At 40.4% G+C, this 26,929-nt stretch overlaps 1 protein-coding gene across 2 annotated transcripts in view; it reads right to left on the bottom strand.

Annotated features, from left to right (window-relative positions):
* Positions 1–10,945: 10,945 nt before the first annotated feature.
* The window catches only part of NUDT4 (nudix hydrolase 4), a 72,491-nt gene continuing 56,507 nt past the window's right edge, over positions 10,946–26,929 (bottom strand). For both annotated transcript variants that reach the window (XM_089652666.1, XM_089652667.1), the window contains exon 5: positions 10,946–21,176. In XM_089652666.1, the coding sequence (XP_089508792.1) occupies positions 20,974–21,176 (203 nt within the window). In that variant the 3' untranslated portion in view covers positions 10,946–20,973. The remainder of the gene's footprint in view (positions 21,177–26,929) is intronic.

The raw sequence follows: 26,929 nt of genomic DNA, 5'->3' as shown, positions 1-26,929 counted from the left end.
GCCCATTTTTGGAGGTTTGTGTGACATTATGTCGAATTTGCTTTCTTTCCTCCCTTTTTTTGTTTTGTCCCAATACACACAAAGGGAATAAACATGTGTATAGCAAAACATGTGTTAATGCAATACGTTTCGTGAGAAATACATGATTTCCTGGAGAAATATCAAGGGTGCCAACAATTTCGGCCATGACTGTATATACCTCTTATATTGTAAGCTCCAAGGAGCAGGGCCCTCCTATCCCTCTTGTATTGAACTGTATTGTCTCCTGTTATATTGTAAAGTGCTGAGCAAACTGTTGGCGCTATATAAATCCTGTATAATAATAATATGTAGATATATACCTCTTAGATTGTAAGCTCCAAGGAGCAGGGCCCTCCTACCCCTCTTGTATTGAACTGTATTGTTGCTGTATTGTCTCCCTTTATATTGTAAAGCGCTGAGCAAACTGTTGGCGCTATATAAATCTTGTATAATAATAATGCTACAGCTGAAGACAGAATAATGGGCAATCTGCCCAGAGCACACCGTTAGACTCTGTTGACCATTTGCAAGTAACAAAAGAAGAAGTGCTATTTACAAAGGAATGTTGAAGTCAAAGTATGTCAAGGCTATTCTTGTCTATGCTTAAACCAGCTCTCATCCCCTTTATAACAACCCTGTGAAAAGAAAGTGGGCACTCCAGTCATGTGATCTCACGAGCAACCAACTTCAGGGGAGAGGACAAAACATTCCTTGTGATAGAAATAAGCAGTGACAGGTCCTCTACAATGCAAAGCATTAGATTAAAAAAAGAAAGAAAAAAAAACATTGATATAATGCTTTAAAAAAATGGCCTTGTTTATATTAGGCAGGAACCGGAAATGACGTAATGACGTCACTCTAGTCCTCCTAGGCCATCTTTCCTTCCTGCATTCATCTGCCCAGCCGCCTCGATGCTCAGATAGGTTCCCTAGCTTACCAATCCTCCAGGTGAGCCCGAGAACCACCCTAAAGCGGTGGGGGGGTGGGGTGGTCCCCTCTACTTCTAAAAGTGATCTAGCGGTGAATCTCTTGCTCAGACCACTTTTAGCTAAAAGATTGAAAAGAAAAAAAAAAAAAGAACTTTGCTGAAGCCATAACCCTGGTATTCCACTTCCAACCGAGAACATCTTTTGTCTATGGCCCAGGTGGGAAGTAGAGTTTGTATTGTAGTGGAATGGCCCTGGCACCCTATCAGAATATTCACAGTTTTGTAAAACATTTTAGATAGATGGCTATTACAGACACTAAACAGCAATTCATATGGAAATACAGCCACAATTAATGTATTATTGTGAAAGAAGAGCTTGCATTTAAAAGTATCTGAATTGGAAGTGCTTGTCAGATGTTCCGTCTATTCTATGTGATAGCAAACAACACACAGTGGGGAAAATAATTTGATCCCCTGCAGATTTTGTAAGTTTGCCCACTCCAGCCTTGTGCAGGTCTACAATCTTGTCCCTGACGTCCTTTGACAGCTCTTTGGTCTTGCCCATGATGGTGACGTTTGAATGGAAGAAAAAGATTCTGTGGACAGGTGTCTTTTATACATATAACCTGTTGTCGTTAGGAGCACCTTCTTATTTTGACAGAACTAATCTGTGTACCACATAGCCAGTCTGGGAGCCAGAATTATTGTTGGTTGTTAGGGGATCAAATACTTATTTTACTCACTGAACGGCAACTCAATTTATAACATTTGTATCGTGTTTTTTTCTGGATTTCAGGTTGATATTCTGTTTCTATCTAAAATACACCTATGATAAACATTATAGAACCTTCATTTCTTTGTCAGAGGGAAAGCTTGCAAAATCTGCAGGGGATCAAAGAATTATTTTCCTCACGGTAGAGGCTGATTTACAAAATTAAAAGACATAGGTGAAACCTGGCTGGGTGCTATGTCGGTTTCTAGACTTCTGTTTTAGGAAATCAGACCCACAGTTTATTTTCAAAGGGTGGAATTAAAGCACAAACAATGGTCTCTGTGACCTATCAGATTTGAAAGAGGACACATTTCGAGCACAGAGACTGGAACCACCTGATAGCTGTAATATCCTCTGATCATTCACTGTGAAGCCCGCCCCCCGTTTTCTCTCTCTGAATGGAGGAGAGAGATATATTGTATCCGGTGATGGGGCAGGGTCATCCAGCGACCAGTGAGAAGATGGCAAACTGCCAATAGTTGTGGTACACTGCAGCAAACTGAAGAGTTTAAAATCAGAACACAAATATGGGGCTAACAGTAGTGAAAACAATGTTCCTGCTTTGGTGGTGTCACTGAAAGGAAAAAAATGTGTCAGTGATGTTGCCAAGAGGAACAATGGCGCTGCATGTCAGGCGGACGACTGGCAATGGGATAAAAGAGGGGAGGGGAATTGGACGCTGAAGAGTGCTATAGGGGAAGAAGAAGGGCTGAAAGGGCTCATTCAGATGTGCAGCTATCATTGCTGCCCCTAGGAAAAACAAAGGCAGATCAATTTTCAGAGGGCATTTGATAGGCAGTGGTAAGGAGGCCATATTTCACACATCTCCCCCGGCTGCCTGTTTTAACCCAATGACACGCATTTGTAGCATGGCCCCATTCCATATAATTTTTGTCATGAAGCTAATCATCCAGCTATGGCATGTGTGCAGCCCTGTGCATCTGCATCTCCTTGTTAAGGTGGGTGGTCAGGGGGCAGTAAATATTTTAGCACCAGACCTCCTGTTTAATTCTAAACTGGTAACCTATAAAGGCTTTTAAAGCATCACCCATGGATATTATCTTTTATATTTTACAAACAATTAGGTATTATATTGTGTTTATGTGCACTAAAATTTATTAAAGTGTATTCTTCCTGGAAATTTGCTTTTGATAAACTGCTGCACAAATACAGTGAGACATAAAAATTTGTAACTGTCACCATTTTATTCTCCAGGGCCGTTCTTTCAGAAAATAGACACTGTTTGGGGGTTCTAAATGATTTTCTAGCAAAAAAAAAAACCGCTGAATTTTACATATGAGAATTGTTAGAATTGACCTGGGTCTTGAACTGGTTAATATTTCTGCACTGAGACCCAGTTCACATATATGCGGCTGTGCGTGGGCACAGCAGCCTATTCATTTTCTGCAGGGAAAAGGTCCCTGCACCATGCGATTTCCATGTGCGGCAAACCACACTGCATTTTTCAGTGCATGAAGGGTGCCATTAAAGAATAATGGCACCCCCACATTTTCCATGCAGCACCATGTTTTGTGTGTGTCTGCATGCAGGTGAAGGGACGCGTGTGATATAGTTAGATCCATATATATTTGGACACAAACACAATTTTAGTTTTTTCCAGGTATATACCTAAACATATTCAAGCTATAGTTATATAATGGATATGGGCTGAAAGTGCACTCACCCCTGTAATTTGAGGGTATGTACATCCACACTGGAGGAAGGGTTTAGCAATTACAGCTCTTTAAGAGTAGCCATCCCTTTTTCAAGGGACCAAAAGTAATTGGACAATTGAATCAAAAGCTGTGGGGTACTCCATTATTTCTTCATCAATTAAGCAGGTAAAAGATCTGGAGTTGATTCTAAGTGTGGTGTTTGCATTTCAAATCTATTGCGGTGAACCTACATCATACGTTCAAAAGAGCTGTCCATGCAAGTGAAACAGTCCCCTGTAAGGCTTCAAAAACAAAACAAATCCATCAGAGAGATAGCACCTTAGGAGTGGCCAAATACACAGTTTGGTACATTCTGAGGAAAGAAGACCGCACTGGTGAGCTCAGCAACATAAAAAGGCATGGCTGTCCACAGAAGACAACAGTGGTGGATGACCGCAGGATCCTCTCTATGGTAAAGAAAAACCCATTGACAGCATCCAGACAAGTGAAGGACACTCTCCAGGAGGTGGGAGTATCATTGTCAAAGTCTAAAATCAAGAGACTTCACAAAAGCAAATACAGAGGGTTCACCACAAGGTGCAAACCATTCATAAGCCTGAAGAACAGAAAAGTCAGATTAGACTTTGCCAAAAAAAAATCTGGAAAAGCATTCTTTGGACAAATGAAACTAATATTAATCTGTACCAGAAGGATGGGAAGTAAAAAGTGTTAAGACTTGGAACAGCTCATGATCCAAAGCACACATCATCTGTAATACATGGTGGAGGCAGTGTGATGGCATGGGTATGCATGACTTCCAGTGGCACTGGGTCATTGATGTTTATTGATGATAGGACAGAAGACAGAAGCAGCCAGATGAATTCTGCAGTGTTCAGAGATATAGTGTCAGCCCAGATTCAGCCAAATGTAGCAAAGTTGATTGGACCACGCTTCACAGTACAGATGGACAATGATCCAAAACACACTGCAAAAGCAACCCAGGAGTTCTGAAGGAAAAGAAGTGGAATATTCTGCAATGGTCGAGTCAATCACCTGATCTCAACCCAATTGAGCATGCATTTCACTTGCTGAAGGCAAAACTAAAAGGCAAAAAGACCCACAAAGAACAACTGAAGACAGCTGCAGTTAGAGCCTGGCAAAGCATCAGAAAGGAGGAAACCCAGCCTTTGGTAATGTCCATGGGTTCCAGACTTCAGGCAGTCATTGCCAGTAAAGGATTCTCAACAAAATATTAAAAATGAACATTTTATTTATGATTATATTCATTTGTCCAATTACATTTGAGCCCCTGAAAATGGAGGAACTGTGTATAAAAATGGTTGCAGTTCCTAAAATTTGTACTTGACATTTATGTTCACCCCCTTGATATAAAGCTGAAAGTCTGCACTTAAAATTCATTTGGATTGTTTAGTTTTAAATTACTCTGGAGGCACACAGAGCCAAAAGTATGAAAATTGTGCCTGTGTCCAAATATGTATGGACCTAACTGTACATGGAGTCTGCCCCCCCCCCACATATATGTGACCCTAGGAGGATGGTCAGTAGTCATTCTAATTAAACAATCCCTGCCTATTGGTGGGCACTGGCAGTATTAACCCCTTTGTGTTCAATTTGTGGTAAGTAGCAGTATTTATTAAGCCATTCATGCTACAGCATATAGCGGTTCATTTACACTGACACTGGTGCCACTAATATAGCACAAAGGGGTTAACTGCCTCTGGCCACTAATGCCTCAGTGACAGTACATTAACTCCATCCTGCTGCATATTACTAATGGCTTTAACCCCTTCACCCCATCACAGAACTCCCCGCACTCCTCAAAGAGTTAACCAATCCAGTTCACAGGAACAGACTTATTATTGAGTCACTGTAATACATTACACAGTCTTTGTCAAGCACAGCCAATAATTTTGTTAAATTATTGGTTACCTTAAATTCGACCAACACTCCCTTGCTGCACAGACCCGCTCTCTTCCTGTCCCGGCCCCTGAGAGAGTCATATCAGAGGCCAGAACTAGTAATCATCTGTCGGGCAGAGATCACTTCGACTGACAAGAGGAGCATAATGTATGGGTGCTAGACTAGTGCTGACCGGGTATAGGGACCACTCCAGCACTCGGCCCTCTGCTACAACTCTGCAAGAGTAGTTTGTGCACAGTCTGTACAGCTTTAGCCAACACCCACCCTTAGGCTGACCAGCATATCCCGCTCTCTCCTTGCAGAGGTAAAAAAAAAAATAAAAAAAAAACCAAACAAAAACCACACACCTAGTTCAAGGTGTGATATAGGTTAGTGTTTTGGGTCAGGTTCAGGGTCTTTTTTTGTTTGCACTGGGAAAAAAAACAATTTAAATTAGCGTCAGTGTGTTTTAGGTAGGATACAAAGAAAAACAAAATAGGATATTGCTGCAATCATAAGAATTTATTTTGGGTTATTCTTTGGTGGTAGGTTTTGGTAGTAGCAAGAAATACACAGGTAAATGAAAAAAAAAATATATCTATATTTTTTGCTATTTTGGACTAGTTTTCTTTTGATAAAAAAAAAAAAAAAAAACACATCAGTTCTATTTGCCAACAAATGAATGCCCAATTTGTCCTGAAAAAAACAAGGTATAATCTACCTGGATGCACAAAATAGTTGTGATGATATGTAGTTTTACCAACACATGTTCAACTTGCAAAATCGTGCTTAGAGATCAAGTTATTTATACCCTTAGGCAGGAACGGGTTAAGAATTGGCTCTTAAACCATTTTTGCATACTTTTTTCATTTATTACTGTATTGTGAAGATGCCACTTATTGTTCACACACTGAGAATCAGGTCAATCATTCTGTCAGAGTCATCAGCAGCATACAGTACCGTTTCCTGTGAACTGAAAAGCAAAAACACAAAAAAAAAAAAAAACACTTCTATTTATTGTGTAGACAACTAGTCCCATCAATCTACCATGTTCAGTAAAGGAAATAAGTATTTGATCCCCTGTTGATTTTGAATGTTTGCCCACTCACAAAGAAATAATCAGTCTAAAAATCAAATGGTAGGTGTATTGTAACACAGACAGAATAGCAACAAAAAAATTCAAAAAAGATGAATGTCTAACAAATTATGCACCGATATGCATGTTCATGAGGGAAATAAGTATTTGATCCCCTATCGTTCAGCAAGATTTCTGGCTACCAGGTGTCTCATACAGGTAACAAGCTTAGCTTAGAAGCAGTCTCTTAAAGGGAGTGCTGCTAATCTCATTTTGTTACCTGTATAAAAAACACCCGTCCACAGGAGCAATCAAACAATCAGATTCCAAACTCTCCACCATGGCAAAGACCAAAGAGCCGTCCAAGGATATCAGGGACAAGATTGTAGACCTACACAATGCTGGACTGAGCTACCAAAAACTATCGCCAAGCAGCTTGGTAAAATGGTGACAACAGTTGGTGCAATCATTCACAAATGGAAGAAACACAAAACAACTGTCAGTCTCCCTAGGTCTGGTGCACCATGCAAGATCTCACCTCGTGGAGTATCAATGATCATGAGAACAGTGAGGAATCATCCCAGAACTACACGTGAGGATCTTGTCAATGATCTCCAGGCAGCTGGGACCACAGTCACCAACAATTGGTAACACACTACGCCGACAAGGATTGAAATCCTGCAGTGCCCACAAGGTCTCTCTGCTCAAGAAAGCACGTCCAGGCCCGTCTGAAGTTTACCACTGAACATCTGAATGATGCAGAGGAGAACTGGTTAAAAGTGTTGTGGTCAGATGAGACCAAAGTCGGGCTCTTTGGCTTCAACTGAATTCGCTGTGTTTGGAGGAGGAGGGATGCTGTCTATGAACCCCAAGAACACCATCCCAACTGTGAAACATGGTGATGGAAACATTCTGCTTTGGGGGTGTTTTTCTGCTGACAGGACAACTGCACCGCATCAAAGGGACGATGAACGGGGCAATGTACCGTCAAATCTTGGGTGAGAACCTTCTTCCCTCAGCCAGGGCATTGCAAATGGGTAGTGGATGGGTGTTCCAGCATGACAATGACCCAAAACACACAGCCAAGGCAACAAAGGAATGGCTCAAGAAGAAGCACATTAAGGTCCTGGAGTGGCCTAGCCAGTCTCCAGACCTTAATCCGATGGAAAATCTATGGAGGGAGCTGAAAGTTCAAGTTGCCAAAAGTCAGCCACCAAACTTTAATGACTTTGAGAGGATCTGCCAAGAGGAGTGGGCCACAATCCTTCCTGAGATGTGTACAAACCTGGTGGCCAACTACAGGAAACGTCTGACCTCTGTGGTTAACAAGGGATTTGCCACCAAGTACTAACTCATGTTTTGTGAAGGGGATCAAATACTTATTTCCCTCATGAACATACAAATCAGTACATAATTTGTTAGACATGCATTTCTTTTGAATTATTTGTTGCTATTCTGTCTCTCAGTGTTACAATACACCTACCATTAGATTTTTAGACTGATCATTTCTTTGTGAGTGAGCAAACATTCAAAATCAGCAGGGGATCAAATACTTATTTCCTTCACTGTAGTAGAGATGTTAAATGTCCAACCTGTATGACAATTGTGACTGATCTAACGGGGGAAAAAAAAATGGAGAACAGCTCTGAAAAGTCAACAGGTAAAAAGAAAGTAAAAACCATGAACACAATGCAACCACCTCATCTAAGGACTCAAATTTTATTTTTGGGTTTAGATACACCAAGTATTTGGAAAAGGTGGATGAGAAACACAGTAAATCATTTATACAGTGCATTCATAAAGTATTCAGACCCCGAACACCATTTCAATTTTATGTTGCAAACTCCAAGAGGGCTTTCATATGTTTTGCACTGAGAGGTTTACTTCAACAATCTGGGCTTTATGACAGAGTGGCTAGGAGGCCTGCAGTGATGCTTGTCCTTCTGAAACATTTTCCCATCTCCACACAATCTCTGGAGCTCAATGACCATTGGGTTCTTGGTTACTGCTCTTGGGAACCTTCAGAGCAGCAGAAACATTGTGTAGCCCTCACCAGATCTGTGTCTTACAATAATCTTGTTCCTTTGACCTCATGGCTTTTGCTCTAAAATAGTATGCATTAGTCAGCTGTGAGGCCTTTTAAATGGATTTGGAAAGGCACACATCTCTATAATTTAGCACAGGTGGACTGTAAGGTGTAGAAACATCTCAGCAATGATCAAGAGAAATGGGAGGCACCTGAGCTAAAATTTAAGTGTTGTTGCAAAGAGTCTGAATACTTATGGCAATGTGATACTTCAGATTTTTTCCATTTTCAAAAATTGCAAATATTTCTAAAATTCTGTTTTTATGTCGTCATTTATAGGGTACGGCGGAGAGATTGAGAAAAAATTTTTTGTAAAAACTGTGGTATCAGGCTACAACATAAAATTGAAAGAAGTGATGGTCTGAATACTTTATGAGGGCACGGTATAAGATTTAAGATTGATGTGCTGTTAGCTCATGGTTGAATGAGTTTTTTTTTTTTATATGTGATTTCTGATGAGTTCCAGAAAGCATAGAATCACATGAGAAGTAGATGAACATGAGTTTCTTTGGAGGCTGTTCACATATATGCAGTGCAAAGCCAATGCAATTTGAAAAAGGGTCTTAAGTTTAGCGCAGTGCAATTTGTAGCTCTACAAACTTAAACTATATGCTGTGGACTCTAGATTTCAGTACCATCTCACACTGGAGCTGCTCCTGAAATTGCACTGCAAAACAGATTCAACTCGCACCACATCAGTGTGAACCTAGCTGTTTGGATAACTTTACATCTCCAGGCATCACCTGATATGTGAGAGGCTCTAAAGTACTGCCATTCAGAGCGTAAAATGCTTTGCAAAGTGTTGTCAATATAACAGTAATTATGCATACGTAAGGTGAGAGCACAGGTATAATCTCGATTGGCTGCTCCTTCACTTTCCAATCAGCAGACTGGGAGAGCAGAGGTGACCAAGGATTGATTTCAACAGATATTGTTTTCCAGTAATCACTCATCAGATGGATCAGAACCATTGCCATGATTTAGGAAGAATCGTGCACAATGACGATACCAGGGCTTAAAATTTCGAGTCTAGACCTACTAGCCAGGCACAAATCTTACTCTCCACCAGTTGGCCCACCCTTCCTTGCCCAGGTCCACCTCCAACACCGCCCCCTTAAAGCTTATGAAATTACATTTTTCTTTAGAATAGAGTCCAAAATATAAAACTGTATACAGTAATTTATATCCCAGCTCCCCTGTACTCCATTATAGTGATGTGACGTGTATACAGTAATGTATATCCCAGCTCCCCTGTACGCCATTATAGCGATGTGACGTGTGTACAGTAATGTATATCCCAGCTCCCCTGTACTCCATTATAGCGATATGACATGTGTACAGTAATGTATATCCCAGCTCCCCTGTACTCCATTATAGTGATAACATGTATACAGTATGTATATCCCAGCTCCCCTGTACTCCATTATAGTGATGACATGTGTACAGTAATGTATATCCCAGCTCCCCTGTACTCCATTATCGTGATAGGACATGTATACAGTAATGTATATCCCAGCTCCCCTGTACTCCATTATAGTGATATGACATGTATACAGTAATGTATATCCCAGCTCCCCTGTACTCCATTATAGTGATATGACATGTATACAGTACTTACTCCTTGAGTCCCCCGCGGCGGGGGAGAGGGTGTCTCCTCTCATCGGAGGAGAGCGGACCTCTCCTGCACCTGTCCCCTCAGCAGCGGTGCTGAAGAAGCCGGACACCGGAACTCAGCTTCATAATGAGGCTTGGAGCGCAACCGCTCCATCATCTGTGCTCGCCGCTCGAATTTCTCCTCGCATTTGGTGAGCGGGCGAGCGGCTTTTTCAAGCCCTGAGGATACTGACTTTAAAAGTTAGGCAACACTAGCATATGATGCAGAAACTTGTTAAAAATGTTAATGCTGAACACCCAGCAAATAGCAAAACACACAAACAAAAATATATGAGAAAGCCACTTACCTATTTTTATCTGTCTGGTAAAGCAGGAGAGCAGATTTTTAGTTACAAGTTACATTTACTGGTATTGTCCCAAACCAACCTGAACATAAAAAAATCTGCCACTAAACCTTCTCCTAGCTGCATGTCTAGTTTGCACATAAGCGATGCAGCACAACCGACTTTGTTCTTACGTTTCTTCTCCTTTTCCCAGTATGAATGCTTTAAGGAGGTGGATACAAAAGCAAACATTCAGATGTTTGCATTACAAAAAAAAAAAGTTTAATGATTGTTTATTGCAGAGCTTGATTCATTGGTCTCTTAGATCTGTCTGGAGTTCAGCCTTGTATGACATTTTGATGTCAAATTTAAAATGTTTTTTTTCTTTTTTTAAACACACACACACACACACACGATTTTCTACACCTCCTTTCAGTCATCTGAACTACATAACTTCACAAAGGATAGATTCTTTCAAAAGGCACACAATAAAAAACAAAACAAAATTTGGCTCTTGAAACAATTTAAATACTTAAGAGCACAACTGATCATTTGTTAAATTTCAATGACAGATTTATTTCTCAATAAACAAATTCAGAAGCTGAATAACATTTCATTGTTCCACTAAAAAAAGATATATACAGCCCATTCTGTATACTGAAAAGTTTGTACATTAGACATGGGTTACTGAAATATATACATGTTCCCATGTGCTATACACATTATACCTGTATAATGACAACGAATGACACAAGCATTTCACATTTTAGGTCTTTCTATTCTTCTGTACTGCAAACATTAAAGTGCAGTGTTCCTAAAAACACAAATGTGAAACTTGATTTGGGGAGAAAAATCCATCAAAGACCTCCATAAGTTAAATGTAAATTGCTAAACTAATAACATTAATTGGGTAACTGGATTTATATTTTAGTGTGTATGGCACACAATATCTCAAACAATCCCTTTCCCTCTATGGGAAAATTGCTGTATGGCCTTTAGGTACTATTTACATCGGTAACATTACAATTCAAACATTTCAATGTGGTATATTCCAGCTGCAACAGATCACTATAGCCTCAAAAGCACATTGCCAAAGAGCCAGGATCTCATCTAATTTATGCAAAATTTCCTAATCAAAGAACTATCCAAGCAGCTGTATCAGTTTTGAAAAGTTTGATTAAAGAATAAGTTCACCACAACAAAAAAAAACAAAAACGCAGCAGCACTTTTTTTGCAGGTAACAGAAAAAAAAAAAAAAAAGTGCTTTTTTTTTTTAAGAGACCTGTAAAGCACTGCACCCATAATCAGCAGATTGTGGGTGTAACGCTACAGTTCTGCAAACTGAATCTGTCAACCCACACCTCCGATACAGGCAGACTGTTACACCCCGGTCACATCAAGCCCAACTTTGAAATCATGGGATTTACAGTGAAGTCACAGTTTCAAAGTTGGGGGACATGCTAATTTCAGGTGCGATGCATAGACATCGGTGTCAGATCTCACAAAGTAGTGCATGATATGACCACTGTAATTGCAGACAATAAGGTGTTACTTGGCATGCAATTTGCAAGTCACACGGCATGCAAATCACATGCCAAGTCGCACCCAGTGCAACTGGGGTCTTACACTGACAGGAAGTTCAATGAACTACCTAGGCCATGGGAGCAAAACCTGTGGCCCTCCAGGTGTTGCAGAACTACAAGTCTTATGAGGCATTACTAGGCTGCCAGTTACAAGTAGCCACAGATTGGGCACCCATGACCTAGAGCGATCAACAGCACTCTGGTAGTTGAGAACTACAAGCCAACAGTCACGAAGGTGACTGTTCACAATGGGGGATCGGGGGTCAGTGCACCCCTGAATATGGGTGTAACATGCAACGTGTTACAAAAGGTGAACTTATCTTTTAAAGCTCAGTACACATGGGTCAAAAACTGGGCGGTTCAGGAGGAACTGGCCAACTTTCAGTCCATATGTACAGCTGTCCAACAGACGGTGATCAAACGAATGGATTCTGTTAAATGGTCATGTTGGAAAAGCAGCATTCGATAAACACTTGTACCCAATGGCCAGTGAGCACTGATCAGTGTATTGTGGCAGGTGCAGGAGTGGTGCAACAACTATAGTAGTCCTGCATTTTTACAAATCCAATTACAGTATAAGCAATAGAGCTTGTTAGTTATAGCAACACATTTGAAATTCCAGCAAAATTCCCATACGTATAGTCAGTCTAAACGGGGGGGGGGGAAGGACCAACCAAATTTACAGGCTGGTGGTTCAAGCAGGTGTGCTGTAGAAATATAAAAATCAAATTCAAGGGCATCATAAGCAGACTACGACTTTGAAAAAAACTATATACAGACAAATGCCAGTGTTCATGTGTGCAGCCTTCAAGGATACGCGCTCAAGTTGCATAGAGAGATTGTGTAGTAACTGACTTTGGCACAAATTAACAGCCAAAGTTTAATAGGCCTACCCAAAAACCCAAGTGAAACAAAATGTACAGATTATTAAGTTGTTATTATACATCAATACTGTACATGTTTCTTTACATTTGTCAAATACATATTACATATTTTTTTTAAATAACCATGCAGTACAAGCTCTAAGGACATTTATCACAACATTACTCATCTCCATTTTACACAGAATCCCATACAAAACGGTCGACTGCTTATAATGACATTGCAGATCTTGGGAGGATGAGGTGACATTTTTGATGCAAGGGATAAAATATGAATGAGTCGTCTCTGTATGATGACAAGGTATGTGCTCACGTCTACATTCCTTTGGTCTGTAAAAACCACAAAGGTATGTTCTAAATGATATGAACACAACATATCTAAGCTTACTTATGGTATTACTTCTATAGGGAGACTATGACATAAAAAGGAATCAGCATTCCCTTCCACAGTAGTCCTCTGACTACAACACCAACATATGTATAATATCCAATACTTTGATAGAACTTGAGGTATTTTACATGTTACTAATTGCACTGCACCCAGTCTAAGCAAGGCCATTCAGGACAGGCAGTGGCTGCCTGCAATATTTTGTGAAACATTGAGCTGAATACTTTCTGAAACATTTCTATTTACCCATGTTATTCATAACCCTTGTAACCCCTTCATTGCACTTATTCTGGAAAAGGTCAATCATGCTGGTGGCCACCCAAGTTTACCTAGATAAAACATGTATTTACAGCCAGTTCATATTACATGCAGTTCAGTGTGGTTTTTTTCTGCATCAAAAATGCATTGCTAGTAGGATACATGGTTTCCAATGGCATAGTTCACACCATTGTGGTCAGTTCCAGTGTGTTCCAGAAAGAGAAAAAAAAAAAAAAGTAGAACATGCTGCATTTTTTCAGCACTGAACTGTACTGGAACGCAGTAAAACACACGTCCTTATTTAAATTGAAGAAAAAGCAAGGGGGAAAAAATTAACCAGAACGCATCAAAAACACATCAGCAACGCATCCGGACTGGATTTCTATGGTGTGACCCAGCCCTGAATCCACAAATAAAAAGCATTTTTTTACCTTTTAAAAAAAGTAACAAGCTATGCTGTTTGCAGGATCATCAGTTTTTAATCCAGAGAGCAGCATTCCCTCTCTGAATCCAACCTTGGCATTACAGAGATGTTACATCACTGCCCTGCTGTTGCCCACTTTGATTAGCTTTTGCCACAGTAGGAATGACTTTTCCCAGAGGTGAAATCCCTTGACAAGTGTTTTTTTTTTTTATCCTTTAGAATATGTATTTGCTAATGTGGGAATCTGTGTGTACCCAGCTTTAGATTCCCTGCAGTATCAGTTTGCTAGAACCTATACCTTAAAAAGGATAGGTTCACCTTTTTCCCAGGTAAAAAAAAATGTGCATTTATTTTTTGCTGCAGAAGCCTGTAAACCATTGCTCCAGTGATCAGGTCTCCTGTAGATCTGTCAGTATATCTGCTTGCTTGTACATCCTGTATGGGCAAGCAAATATACTGACAGGAAGATTCTATGAACTACCCATTGAAAAACGCATTGAGAACTACAAGCCTACAGCTACTAAGGTTGAAGGATTTTAGTTTATCTTTCACAGAACACAGTGAATAAGTGACGTGGGTGGGTGGAGCCACACACGGCTGTGGTTTTTGTTTTTTTTTTAATTTGACAGCTAGGGAGGGGGCGAAAAGCCCCTCACTAGCTGTCAAAATGGGGAGGATCGGCAGGGAGCAGGAGCCAGAGCATAACATGTTACACCTTTAACATGGGTGTTATATGTAACATGTTATGAAAGGTGAACTTATCCTTCAAATTAAATCGATACAGGTATTGCTTGTAAAAACACAGCTGAATTGCCTATTTTTTACTGTGCCCCCACCAAAAGCAAGTGTAAGCTAAGCCTTCCTCCTTCAGTGCAACCACCAATGTATATTTAGTTGATAAAATTTCTAATAAATGTGTCCACAGCCTAGGTTTTAAAGGCATTAATTAACATGCAACAGTAACAAATATCTCAAGTTGCAGATATCAAAGAATTAAACATTGTACACATTTTTTTGTGAAGGTCACCAAAAAGTTTCCTTATTTATGATGTAAATAAAGTATATCTAATGCTAGTTCATATACATTAGGGAATGGTTAATTCCCCTGTAGGGGTTTAGTTTTGCCCCATTTCACCATTGGAAGACTACTGCTCAGGTGACAACTGTAAAAACTTGGGATTTCCCATCAGCAACAAAGATGTCCCAGCAACAAGGTTACTAGGTCATACAGGGGGTGAACTTCCCCAGCAGGGAAAGACAATATTAGAATCCTACAGAAGTTAACACTTCCACGCTAAATCCAAAACCAAAAACGTTTGGCTTTAGATACACTTTTAAGGCTTATTGGTAGACTAGAATATAAAAAACACCCAGTTGTTGATGCAGTAAGTGCTTGCTCCCTGCACAGACTCCTTACGTACTCCTTAAGTATGCAGACTATGAACCGCATATTCAGAAAACATTTTGCAACGTAAGATATTCGTCCTCTCTGCATTCAACTCCTGCTGTAGAGATGCTAATCTAACTGGCTAGTCAATTGGCAGTCTGGTTTAGAGCACATTTTCCTTTCTAAATTTTTCAGTACTGGATATTAGAATCATGAGATGCCTCAAACATGAAGGATGGTTTCAGGGATTTATGAATCGGGTTTGGACCACTACATTAGGAAGATGTTACATTCATAAACTATTTTGTCGTAGTTTCTTGTTTGTAGATCTAAAAGGCTAATTTTAAAACTTATGATATGTTGCACTCCTTCCCCTTCCTGCGAAATACACATTACAGAATTTACATTCAACAGTGAGAGGGGTGAGAGAAAGAAACCCAAAAAACTATTAAATAAAGCTTTCTAAAGAAACATTGGTACAGCTACAGAATCCAGTAAGTGTAGGATGTGGGAATTATGGAAACTTGGTAAATAAGCGTATTCTTCAGTGTTCCCAATGCTACCATCTTCCGTCACATATAGGCTTTACAAAATGCATAAGGGACAGAGGAACACTACACAGCTACCAGAAGCCCTTTAGGACTAAGAAACTAGAGCTGCATATTAGAGAAATGTGGGCACATATCACAACACACCCTTGTCCACAGTCTGCACCTTCTGAAGTTTCTATACCATACCCAGAGAACAAGAACAGCTTTCATTCTCTGGACAAAACAAAGACTTGAATGAAATGAAAGATTGAGCAGTAAATATGCTTGGTACATACATTACTCAAAAAGGTATAAAATCAAATTATATGGCACAGGTATATTTAACTTACAAAACAATTGTGGCACCATTCTTAAACCAAAAAAATAAAAATGTAACAGCACTCACAATGATTTTAATTTATAGCAGCATTTTACACAGTTTGTGTTAAAAAATGTATTGAGTAACAAAATGTTTAAATTACAACAATCCTTTTGTGCACTCGCCATATTTACGGATTTGATTATTTACAAAAATTGCATTTTTACACAGAATATATTGTTAACACTGAAAGCAATATTACAACTTATCTACAGTTATTCTGGAACAATCTGGGGCCAGTGTTAAATGGAACAATGCAAAAAAATCATAACTATCTATACCATGCCTCAGTTATTTTATTGGGAAATGTGTTTTATTAAACTTTTCTGTTTCAGACGCGGTCTTAAAGATGCAAGACTACAGAGGTTTTAGCTCAACAATTCTCCTATAGTAGGACACATACAGATCAGGAACCTGCTGCATGAAAAGGTGTTCAAGAAAGCATTAATTGCCCATAGCAATAAATCAGCTACGGTTACTTCAAGATTATAAAGTCTGACAGGAAACTAAGAGCAATCAAAACACTTTCTTTTGTAGAATACCTTGTATACATTACATTTGTTGTAACAAGGTACACACAGTGTTTAGCCTACTATATGAGAACATCTCAGAGTATTGGCCGCAAATTATTCGAACACAAAACCCTGAGAGATGGTCATTACGAGTAATAGATCTGTGGGTATAAAACTAACTGATGCTATGATGTTCTCTGCTGACAGTGTAGAGAAGCTGAAGTCTTCACAGCCTATGGGAAGTCTCTGACTTGTGCTTAACAGTGCATGTACATTATACTGCAAAGGTCCAAGCAGCCAGAAAAGAATCAGTTTTCCATGGTGAAGATTAAAAAACCAAAGCACTACAGGCATACCAATGGATGACCTGTCACTGCAGTGCTTGTGTGAACATAAGCAGATGTCAAGGAAGCATGTGAGAAGGTGGCAGGTAACTTGTGGGAAAAAAAAAAAAAAAAAAAAAAAAGGAGGAGGGGGAAAAAATATATATATATTTTACACACGCACACACACACACCACACAGATATACAGAAGAGTACATCAATGACAGACTACTGAATGAAAAAGGTAATCATATCAGGACCGGGAGATGTAGAGGACAGAAAGTACCATATTCATTTACTATATACAGATCAATGGCATTTAACCTGAGAGAAGAAACTGCTGTGTCAGTGTGCATGGGAAGAGCATCATAATAATCTTCTGTTCAAATTCCTTAGCATTACAGAACTAGAAGGGTCCACAAGGATAGACTAACTATACGATAGTACCATGCAGAATAGGATTACTTGCCCAGTATAATATTTAAAAACCAAAATGTACATTTCTTTGGCATCCTGCACAAAAGCACTGGGCTCTTGGATCTGTGTGTTTTTTTACCTGATGTAGCAAATGCATTTACATTAATTATAAACAGAACATGTGGAAAGCTACATACAGATGGATAGATTTTATTCTTGATTGTTCTGTCAATGGAAAATGAACACAAGAAAGTCTGCTGCTTTCAATGATCCCGTCTGAGCATGAATGATGGAAAAAAAAAAATACAAGGATTATCATGTATGTTTCATTCCTTTGCAGGCATGTTAAATCAATCATGTCAATGAGCAGTCTGCACACAGTCACTACATTCCTCAGTAGGGATCAATCATCCTAATCCTGACTGAAGTAAAGATACCAGTGTGCACATGAACTTTTCTTTGGACTTAAAACTCTCCCACCTTTTTCATTAATACAATAAACATTCTCCAAGTTTCAGATGCAAAGTGCATACACTGGCAATTACTATATGCATTTTTAGGCTTAAAAAACCATGTCAGCTAAGAGGAACCCACCAGGAGATAAATAATGGAGCTGTTGTTGCTATGAGTGTCCAGTCTGAGACATTATTTCTGTTGTTCTTTCACTAATTGGTAAGACACTGCAAAAGGAAAAACCTTTTGTATACTAGATAGGGACACTACCTAATATAGAATTATAAATGCACATGCTTTTTCCAGCTCAGCCACTCACTAAATAGTGAAGCAAGAACAAAAATCTGAGCCGACACCTTAAATACATCAGTGAAAGAACCCATATTCCTCTCCAGACAGGTTCCTTTAAAATTTCCTTGTTTGCTTTTCTTGCAGTCTTCGGTGGTGATGATCTATATACTTATGTTTCTGGCTAAGCACATTTTCCAGGATTCTGTTCTTCTGTTGGGTTTTTAAGTAATTTTAGTATACAGAGAATCTAGAACTATGGTGGAAGATTATTACTACTGGCTCCTCCCAAAATACAACAAGCCAGTGAGTGATTCAGAGCACCAAATTCAAAGCAGTACCAAAATGTCACTTTTAGGTGGACTAGCCAAATAAGAGCTAATGAAACAGTTGCTGGAAAATAATATTTCCAGAACTGAAAACCCTACCAAACCAAGAATAAGCATGTTTTAAATATGGGTGCTGTCCAATAAATGTATAGCACATACTGTATGTATACAAGCTGGTTTACTTATAATAAGCCACCAATAAAATCCATTTACAGAAGAATATAACCAAAATGAGCTCTTGGGTAGCTGTTCATTTGTCTGGGTTGTCAAGTAAGTCACTGGGAAACCCTAAACATTTAGCCATCACAGACACTGCTGACTGCCAGCTGCTGCTAGTATTCCATCCACAGCCTTGAAAGTTGTGCACGTTTGCGGAAAGTTAAGCAATGACTATAAAAACCATAACAAAACTACCTATAAGCAGCTATTAAACCCACATCTAGATGTACTTCAATGTTCTGTCCACACAAACATTTCACATTTCCAAAAATGTTTCACGTGAACAACGCAGGGGTCAATGTTTTCTGCAATAACGGCTATGGTAACTGTCTGCAGAAGGGCTATGTATATTAGAAAAAAAAAAAACAATTTTCCTAAATTGTGCATCTTAGGATACAACTTCTTTATCAGAGATAAATGTCAAAATGGCTAGGGCTGCAGATTCATAGTGCCAGCCCTGCAGAAACAAGCCATAGTGAAACATATACAGCCAATATTACAACTTGCTGTATATCTGAACTAAGGAGCTCTGAAAATGTATAAAAGTGCAGGATTACAAAAAAAAAAAAAAACCCCATACCTACATACTCCCCTATGTGGATGCAACATCGGCTCAATGCTGCAGCTGTCCCTGCCAGCTCTGAGTCCAAAAAGCAAATTATCACATGAATGCCGATTGTGAAATTCACGATCTTAACTGAGAAGACAGCGGTGACTGTCATCCAGCTCTCTGCTCTGCCCCCCCCCCAGTGCCCTCTTAAGTGCTGTGCTATGGAGGGGGGTGGGAGCAGGCACGTTGAGAGGCTCAACATCATTGTTGAGATCCCTGCAGAGACTGAACTGGCTCTGTGATGTCAGCCGACCGTGAGCTTGAAGTGCACTTCTGTGACCCTGAAGAAAGGTATGGCAAAAAGAGCTTTGGCCATACTTCTCTTTTAAGGACACACATATGAAGATTAGGTGAATGTTTCCAAGTTCAACAGTGTCAAGCCACTCAGATGGCAGTAGCCAGATAAGACTGCTGACAGAATCACTCTGTAGTTAACTGCATAACAAATGTAATTATGTCAAGTTCAAGAAAAGAACTGAACATTTGCACGTGAATGTTATTAGCAGCTCTTAGAGGACTGTAGTTTAGGCATCCTCTTGTAGCATATCACAATCAACAGAATTCACTCTCTATAAACAAGAGAGGATGCATTTATGCAGTAAAAACATGTGTATGGTTTGGGGAATGTCCTTAAAGTTGAGAAGCTTAAGAAATTATTCAAACATCACAAATATCAAAATTAATTTCGCTGACTCAGGCATTAAATTAGAACTAAAGGAATTTTTTTTTCATTTTGAATAGAGTAAGGAAGGGTTATAATCCCCGCAAGGGTTTTTTTTGCCATCTGTGTCACACTGGGGAGATTTGCCTTTACTTCATGTCCCATGGCTAAAATAGCAAGTGAGAAAAAGTCTTTAAAAGTGAGGGAATCCCTGGTTGTCACCAGAACTGGGGACAACCCAATACTTGGGATTTGCTTTCACTTTCAGTGATATAATGGTAAACAGGACAAATCCAGAGAGGGTAAATCTCCCTAACAGGGGCACGGACTGCAATAAAAAAACCTGACAGGTGTTCTAATCCCCCTCTATCCAAATAAAGTTTTGACTTTAGTTATAGCTTAAAAGAAGGAGAACCAGTGCAGAAACTACTAAGATGGTGAATAAAATTGATATCAAGGAACATGCTCAGACTGAAATCTTTAGTGACAACACCCATATTACAAAGCAGCCAGCGACATAACAGTTTAGAGCTGAACCTGGTGAAGGCCACATTTCTCTCTCAATCTAAAAACTTTCACACAGCACACTAAAGGCTGATCTTGCATCCAGCAGAAGTTAAAGCCCTTTTGGAACTAGCAGTTGTAAAAATTTGCCATGGCATAGAAGCCATATTACAATGGGAGTGACAGAACATAAGACAGAAAAATGGCCATTTAAGGCATTAAAAAAAAAAAAAAAAAAAAGAAAAATCCATATGGCTTTTGTTGGATGAACACTATTATACATGGTTAAAAAAAAAGTGTTGAATTAAGCAAGCGATATAGTTTATAGCACATCTTGCAAGAGGATCCAGGTTTATTCATCAGGATGTTTTCATGAGAACACAAAATGGCATCCTCCCCACTTGTATAGGTAAGATGCCTTAAAGTGCAGTTTTATCTCACACTTGAGGGTAAGCTAGAAGTCTGTGCAGAGGTTACATACAGAGATGTGTTGTCTGATATAGGTGGGACCACAGAGTTTCCATTAGTTGGGGAACATCCTAATTTCAGTTTTTCTAAATATTCTGCATGTACAGGCTTGTGGCACTGCAACACTTTCAAAGCGTCTTCAACTTTAAACCATTCCCTCTTTCGTCCTAAAGAAGAAACAAAAAACAAAACGCAAAAAAAGTTTAATAAGCAAAACTGGTGAATTCCATTATTAAAACTCACAATGTGTCTAAACCAAAATCTTAGAAAGTTAAGGATCTGATCTATATATTCTAAGAGAAATTATTACCAGATGAGACGCGAAAGGCAGTACATTTGGATATACACCTAACAGTATATATACACACATACAGGGGTGGACTGACCATTTGGAAACTCTGGCACTGCCCGAAGGCCCGGGGTCAGTAGGGGGCCCCATGAGATACCCCTGGTACCTTTTCCATAGGCTTGGAGTTTGGGCAAGGACACAGGGGCCCCATGATCCTCTATTGCCTGGGGGCCCCATGAGTTGTCAGTCCGCCCCTGTACACATACACGTGATTTTGTACTTATGGTTAGTTACCTCAGCCGCCATTGGTGGCTACAGCTGTCAATCTACGGGTCCTGGCCAGCGATTCCCCACTAGCAAAGAACACTGACAGAGGAGAGGTCTGTATGTAAACAATACAGAACTCTCCCCTGTCCGCACCAGCACGCTGCTTTGCATTGCTCTGCATAGAGCAATGCAAAGCAGCATGCTTACACAGTAAAGCACACAGACAACACAGTAAAACAGCACACAGTTAACCCTTTGATTGCCCCAGATGTTAACCCCTTCCTGCCCAGTGTCATTAGTACAGTGTCAATGCTTTATTAGCACTGATCACTGTATTAGTGTCAGTGGGGACGTCAATGGCAGTTAGTCAGTCACCCCCCCCATGGCATCACAGTCTTAGTCTGTAGGGTTCAATATTGAGTTGGCCCACCTTTTGCAGCTATAACAGCTTCAACTCTTCTGGAAGAATGGTCAAACATTCCCATAGACAGACTCCTAAAACCTTGTGGACAGCCTTCCCAGAAGCGCATTTGTGAGGTCAGGCACTGATGTCGGATGAGAAGGCCTGGCTCGCAGTCTCCACTTTAACTCACTCATCCACCTTGCATTGTGCACTGGTGCGCAGTCATGTTGGAACAGGAAGGGGCCATCCCCAAACTGTTACCACAAAGTTGGGAGCATGAAATGGTCCAAAATGTTTTGGTATGCTGACGCCTTAAGATTTCCCTTCACTGGAACTAAGGGACCAAACCCAACCCCTGAAAAACAACCCCACACCATAATCCCCCCTCCACCAAACTTTACACTTGGCACAATGCAGTCAGGCAAATACCGTTCTCTTGGCAACCGCCAAACCCAGACACGTCCATAAGATTGCCAGAGAAGCAAGATTCATCACTCCAGAGAACACGTCTTCAGTGCTCTGGAGTCCAGTGGCAACATGCTTTACACCACTGCATCCGATGCTTTGCATTGCACTTGGTGATGTAAGGCATGGATGCAGCTGCTCGGCCATGGAAACCCATGGAAGCGCTCTACGCACTGTTGTGCTAATCTTAAGGTCACATGAAGTTTGGAGGTTTTTAGCTACTGAATCTGCAGACAGTTGGCGACTTCTGAGCACTGTGCGCTTCAGCATGTGCGGACCCTGCTCTGTCATTTTACGTAATTTTCGTGGCTGTTTTTTCACACAAATAGAGCTTTCTTTTGGTGGTATTTAATCGCTGCTGGGTGTTTTATTTTTTGCGCTATAAGAAGAAAAGAAAAAAAAAAAAAAAGGGGGGAGGGGGGGTTGTTTTCTTTGTTTCTATTATAAAATTTTGCAAACAGGTAATTATTCTCCTTCACTGATGTGCATTGATGAGGCAGCACTGATAGGTGGCACTGCTGGGCATTGATCATCAGTGAGACAAGCAGAAGAGAAAGGAGGGCACAGGTCAAGGTGAGTAAAACATGTAAACTTTAGTACAGAAGACTTACATCTAAAAACGCTTTCAATCAGCATGCAAAATGAGAAGGCAGACAGAGGAGCAGGACCGCAGTTCACTCTGATGATCAGTGGCGATCACTTCGCTGACAATTGCCGTTTATCAGCAGTACTTTCCTCACGCTGTGACAGCATGAGGAAAGTGCAGCCGACAACTGCATTTACCCGGTGATCTGCTGTGTCATTGGACCAATGACAGCAGATCACTGGGTAAATGCAGTTGTCGGCTGCACTTTCCTCACGCTGGACAACCGTGCTGTATTCATTCGGCTATAGCCCGGTTGTCAAGTGGTTAATACACCTGTGGTCATGGAGGTAATTGGAACACTTGAATCCAATGATTTGGAGGGGTGTCCCAATACATTTGGCAATATAGTATGTATATATCTATGTATAGAGACACACACACTAAAACAAAGTGTATTTCCACTTTTGCAAATTTGAGAAAATACCACTATAAGCAACAACGTAAAGGTTATATTGTAGCCTACAGCACACATGGACTCTAGGTACACAAACTGAAGGCCTGTCCCTTTTAAACAGTAGTACACATTGCGTGGTGACTTGTATCTACATGGTAAACTTACCTGTAGGTATAAAAAATTTCTCCTGAATGTGTACCTTTAAGGAGATATTCACCATTTAGGCATAGATGCATGCGCACTGCACTTTGAAGGGACGGCATACGGAGTATATTTTTATATGCATTTGGACTCTATTGGATGTAGAGACTTCTTACGCGCTTGCACTGCTGCACAGAAGTCAGAGCATCCTACAGATGTGAATAGAAGACAGGTTTATCCGAGACCTGACCCAGTTGGTACTAAATGCGGTTTTGACAGAAAAACATCTGTCAACGCAATCAATAAGTACAAAAAGAAATTTGTGCCAAATTTAAGTTAGTAGGGACCCTAAGGATCTGCTTGGTATCCAGGATTTGCTTAGCCTAGTGGTTTTGATCTTTTAGACAACTTACAGAATACAGGAAGATGAAAAACAGCTTGTTGGAATGCTAGATCCATGAAAACTAAGCCCAAACACCATGTTAGAAAAAAGAATGGGAAATCTTCAAAACAAAACACATATGGAATGCAGAATTTCTGCATCAGATTCCACTAAGGTGTAGATGGGATATGTAAAAGTGAAAAAGACACCAACTTTTCCTGTGCCATGTTCACCCTTGCAAGTAGTACAAACAAGGTCCCAATTAAAAGAATCACCAGCACGAGGAAACCGTTCGGCACACAAGATATTGCAAACAATCAGAAAAATAAATACCCTGAAGGAGCTACCCAAATCCCTAAGAGTACTACAAGAACCAAGTCAGATGTACCAGGGGTAAATAAGGCAACTATGAATTTGTGACCACTCATCAACTGCAGGGGGGTAACAGTTTGCAGAAAAATGCCCGTCACTTAGCAGCAATGAAAAAAGGAAGAGGCTAGCACACACGCCACTAATGAACAGCATCACAAGTCCTCGCCAAGCATAAAAGATGGCAGGACTTTTAAAATGGTGCTCGGGAAGAACAGACCGTGGCCACCTAAGACTAAAAGGTCCAGGCCGATATGAGAATAAAAAAAAAAAAATACAGCCTGGCCAGATACTTTACAGCCCAAGATCACACAATGCATGTACACAGCAAGCCACTTAAAAGTGAGAGTCTTTAAAGACAGGGATAGTGGAGCTGCCACAGCTCTGATTGACAACTTGGCAAGAACCCCTAGGTATACTGGCACAACCTCATTTGCAGAGTCCTATGTTTACTGGAACACACATGGGCAATAATTCTCCAAAGATGAGTAGACAAGAACGATCACATCTTTAGAGCCAATAACTCTAAGGTAGTTGATCGTAGAAACTTTCTAATTCACGAGAAAAAAAAAATACAGCAAAGAAGGAGACCCCCCCTCCCTCACCTGTTATCCAGGGTTGGTTACCCTTAATTCACATACTCACCTGCCCAGCAGATCCATCATTCTACCGCACTGCCATCTTTGTTCCCATCATGACTGTCTCTTCCTGGTTCAAGCAGCCTGGTCCCGTTAACCATGTGAACCAGGCCCACACTCTGGCCTCTGAATGAAAAGTGGAGCACCTTAGGATATCAAAAGAGGGCTTCAGAGTGGTGGAGAGGAAAGAATGGCAGCTGGAGGCACGCAAAAAAACAAAAAAAAAACCAAAAAAACACACGTTTTAGATTGCTGGGGGGATGGGTGCAGGATGACATCAATGATGCACAGTGCATCTAGGGGGGGAAAATCCGCTTTAATGGCGAGCTGCCTACTCCATCTGGAAAGGAGAATGAAAAGTAGCCTGTCCTTTACGGGACCCTTCAGGAATGACTGGAAGGGTGTGAGCGAGTCAGCATAAAGCGCTGCACAAACTGTTGGTGCTATATAAATCCTATATAATAATAATAATAATAATAATGCATTGTACACACAGGCCAAAAATTGGTTGAAATCCATCCACTCAGCAGGAACCAGTTGACTTTCAGCCGGTGTGTACAGCTGTCTGGTTCTACAGACTGTGGTCTCGTGACCAACTTCTGTCGAACGGGTATGCTGGAATACCAGCATCTGATCAGTGTGTTTTGGGGGGGGGGGGGGGGGGGGGGGGGTGTAGTCTTCGACAGAACACAAAAGCACAGCAGGGGAGTTTGCTGTACCAACATCGCTTGTAATATTGCAACCTCTTTTTTTTTTTTTTTTTTTATTCATTCAACCCAGTGAGTTGAATTGAAAAAAAAAAAACAAAAAAACACCCTTCAAGTGTATACCCAGCTTTAAGCCGGCCATAGATGATTCGAACCATCTATGGGCAGACTGATTGTACCCAATTCCATTGTTGTACAACTTTGGTACAACCAGTTTTTCAGATTTTTCATGTGATTATAGCCTGTGGCTATAGCCGCTAGCAATAATCACTGTGTTCACATGAACAGGCAACTCATGCCACACCTCTAGCCCTCCCTCCAATGGAAATGACAACAGCAGCTCCCCAAGGCCTGTCTACATGCACAGGCAGCTCATGATACACAAAAATATACGATGCGCCTCTTCACTGTGCACGTTGGCACAGCCCTGTCGTCAAATACCAAGAGCATGCACGACAGGGTGGCTCCATAGTACCCTACAAGGGAAAACAGCCACCCTGAAGCAGGAAAGTGGGGCCACCAAAAAGGAGAGCATTAGAAAGTGTGGTTTTCCTGTTTGTATAGCTAAGGAGAAAATGTAAAAGACTAAAATATCACCAAGTACTGCAGGCTACTCCAGTGTGATTAGTGGATTAAAAGGCTGGCAAGGCTCAGAGAAGTGGGTTAAAAGCAGCCCAGGGTGCAAGGTGTGTTTAATTCACTACTGCCCACAAGACTAGTTTCTGTGATGACAAGCAGGGTACATCCAGAATCTGACCAAGTAATGACCATACCCAGACCAATCATCTTTTAAAACAATTTTAGCATGTTCAATAGTTTTACCTTTGAGGAGGAGGATCGATATGACAAAAGGACTTTTACAGTTTGATATTTTGGTAATAAAATCATAAATACTATCACACTGTATACAATGTACTCATTGTGCTTCAGTCAGACATGGAAGAGAGATTAGAACAAGATTAAAAGTGCTATTCTTTTAGAAAATAAAGGGAAGTGCTGGATTACTACTGGGCTGAATCGATATGTCCCCTGAAAACAAAATTCACATGATGCCATTAGTGCTTCCACATCACCACCAGCACCCCATATCTTCATTGTAATGTGCTGCATGGTGTATACAACATTGCTACTGAGCACTATATGCTAACATTTGAAATCTATAAACTGAAGGCAATCAAACATCCATTTTAAACAGCACTCAGTCCAAAGGCTATTCAAG

Source organism: Staurois parvus, unplaced genomic scaffold, assembly GCF_062004578.1.
Source record: "Staurois parvus isolate SC_StPar_1 unplaced genomic scaffold, SC_StPar_1.0 ptg000025l, whole genome shotgun sequence".
NCBI classification, from domain to species: Eukaryota; Metazoa; Chordata; class Amphibia; order Anura; family Ranidae; genus Staurois; species Staurois parvus.
This window is presented reverse-complemented; position numbering and strand designations above follow the sequence as displayed.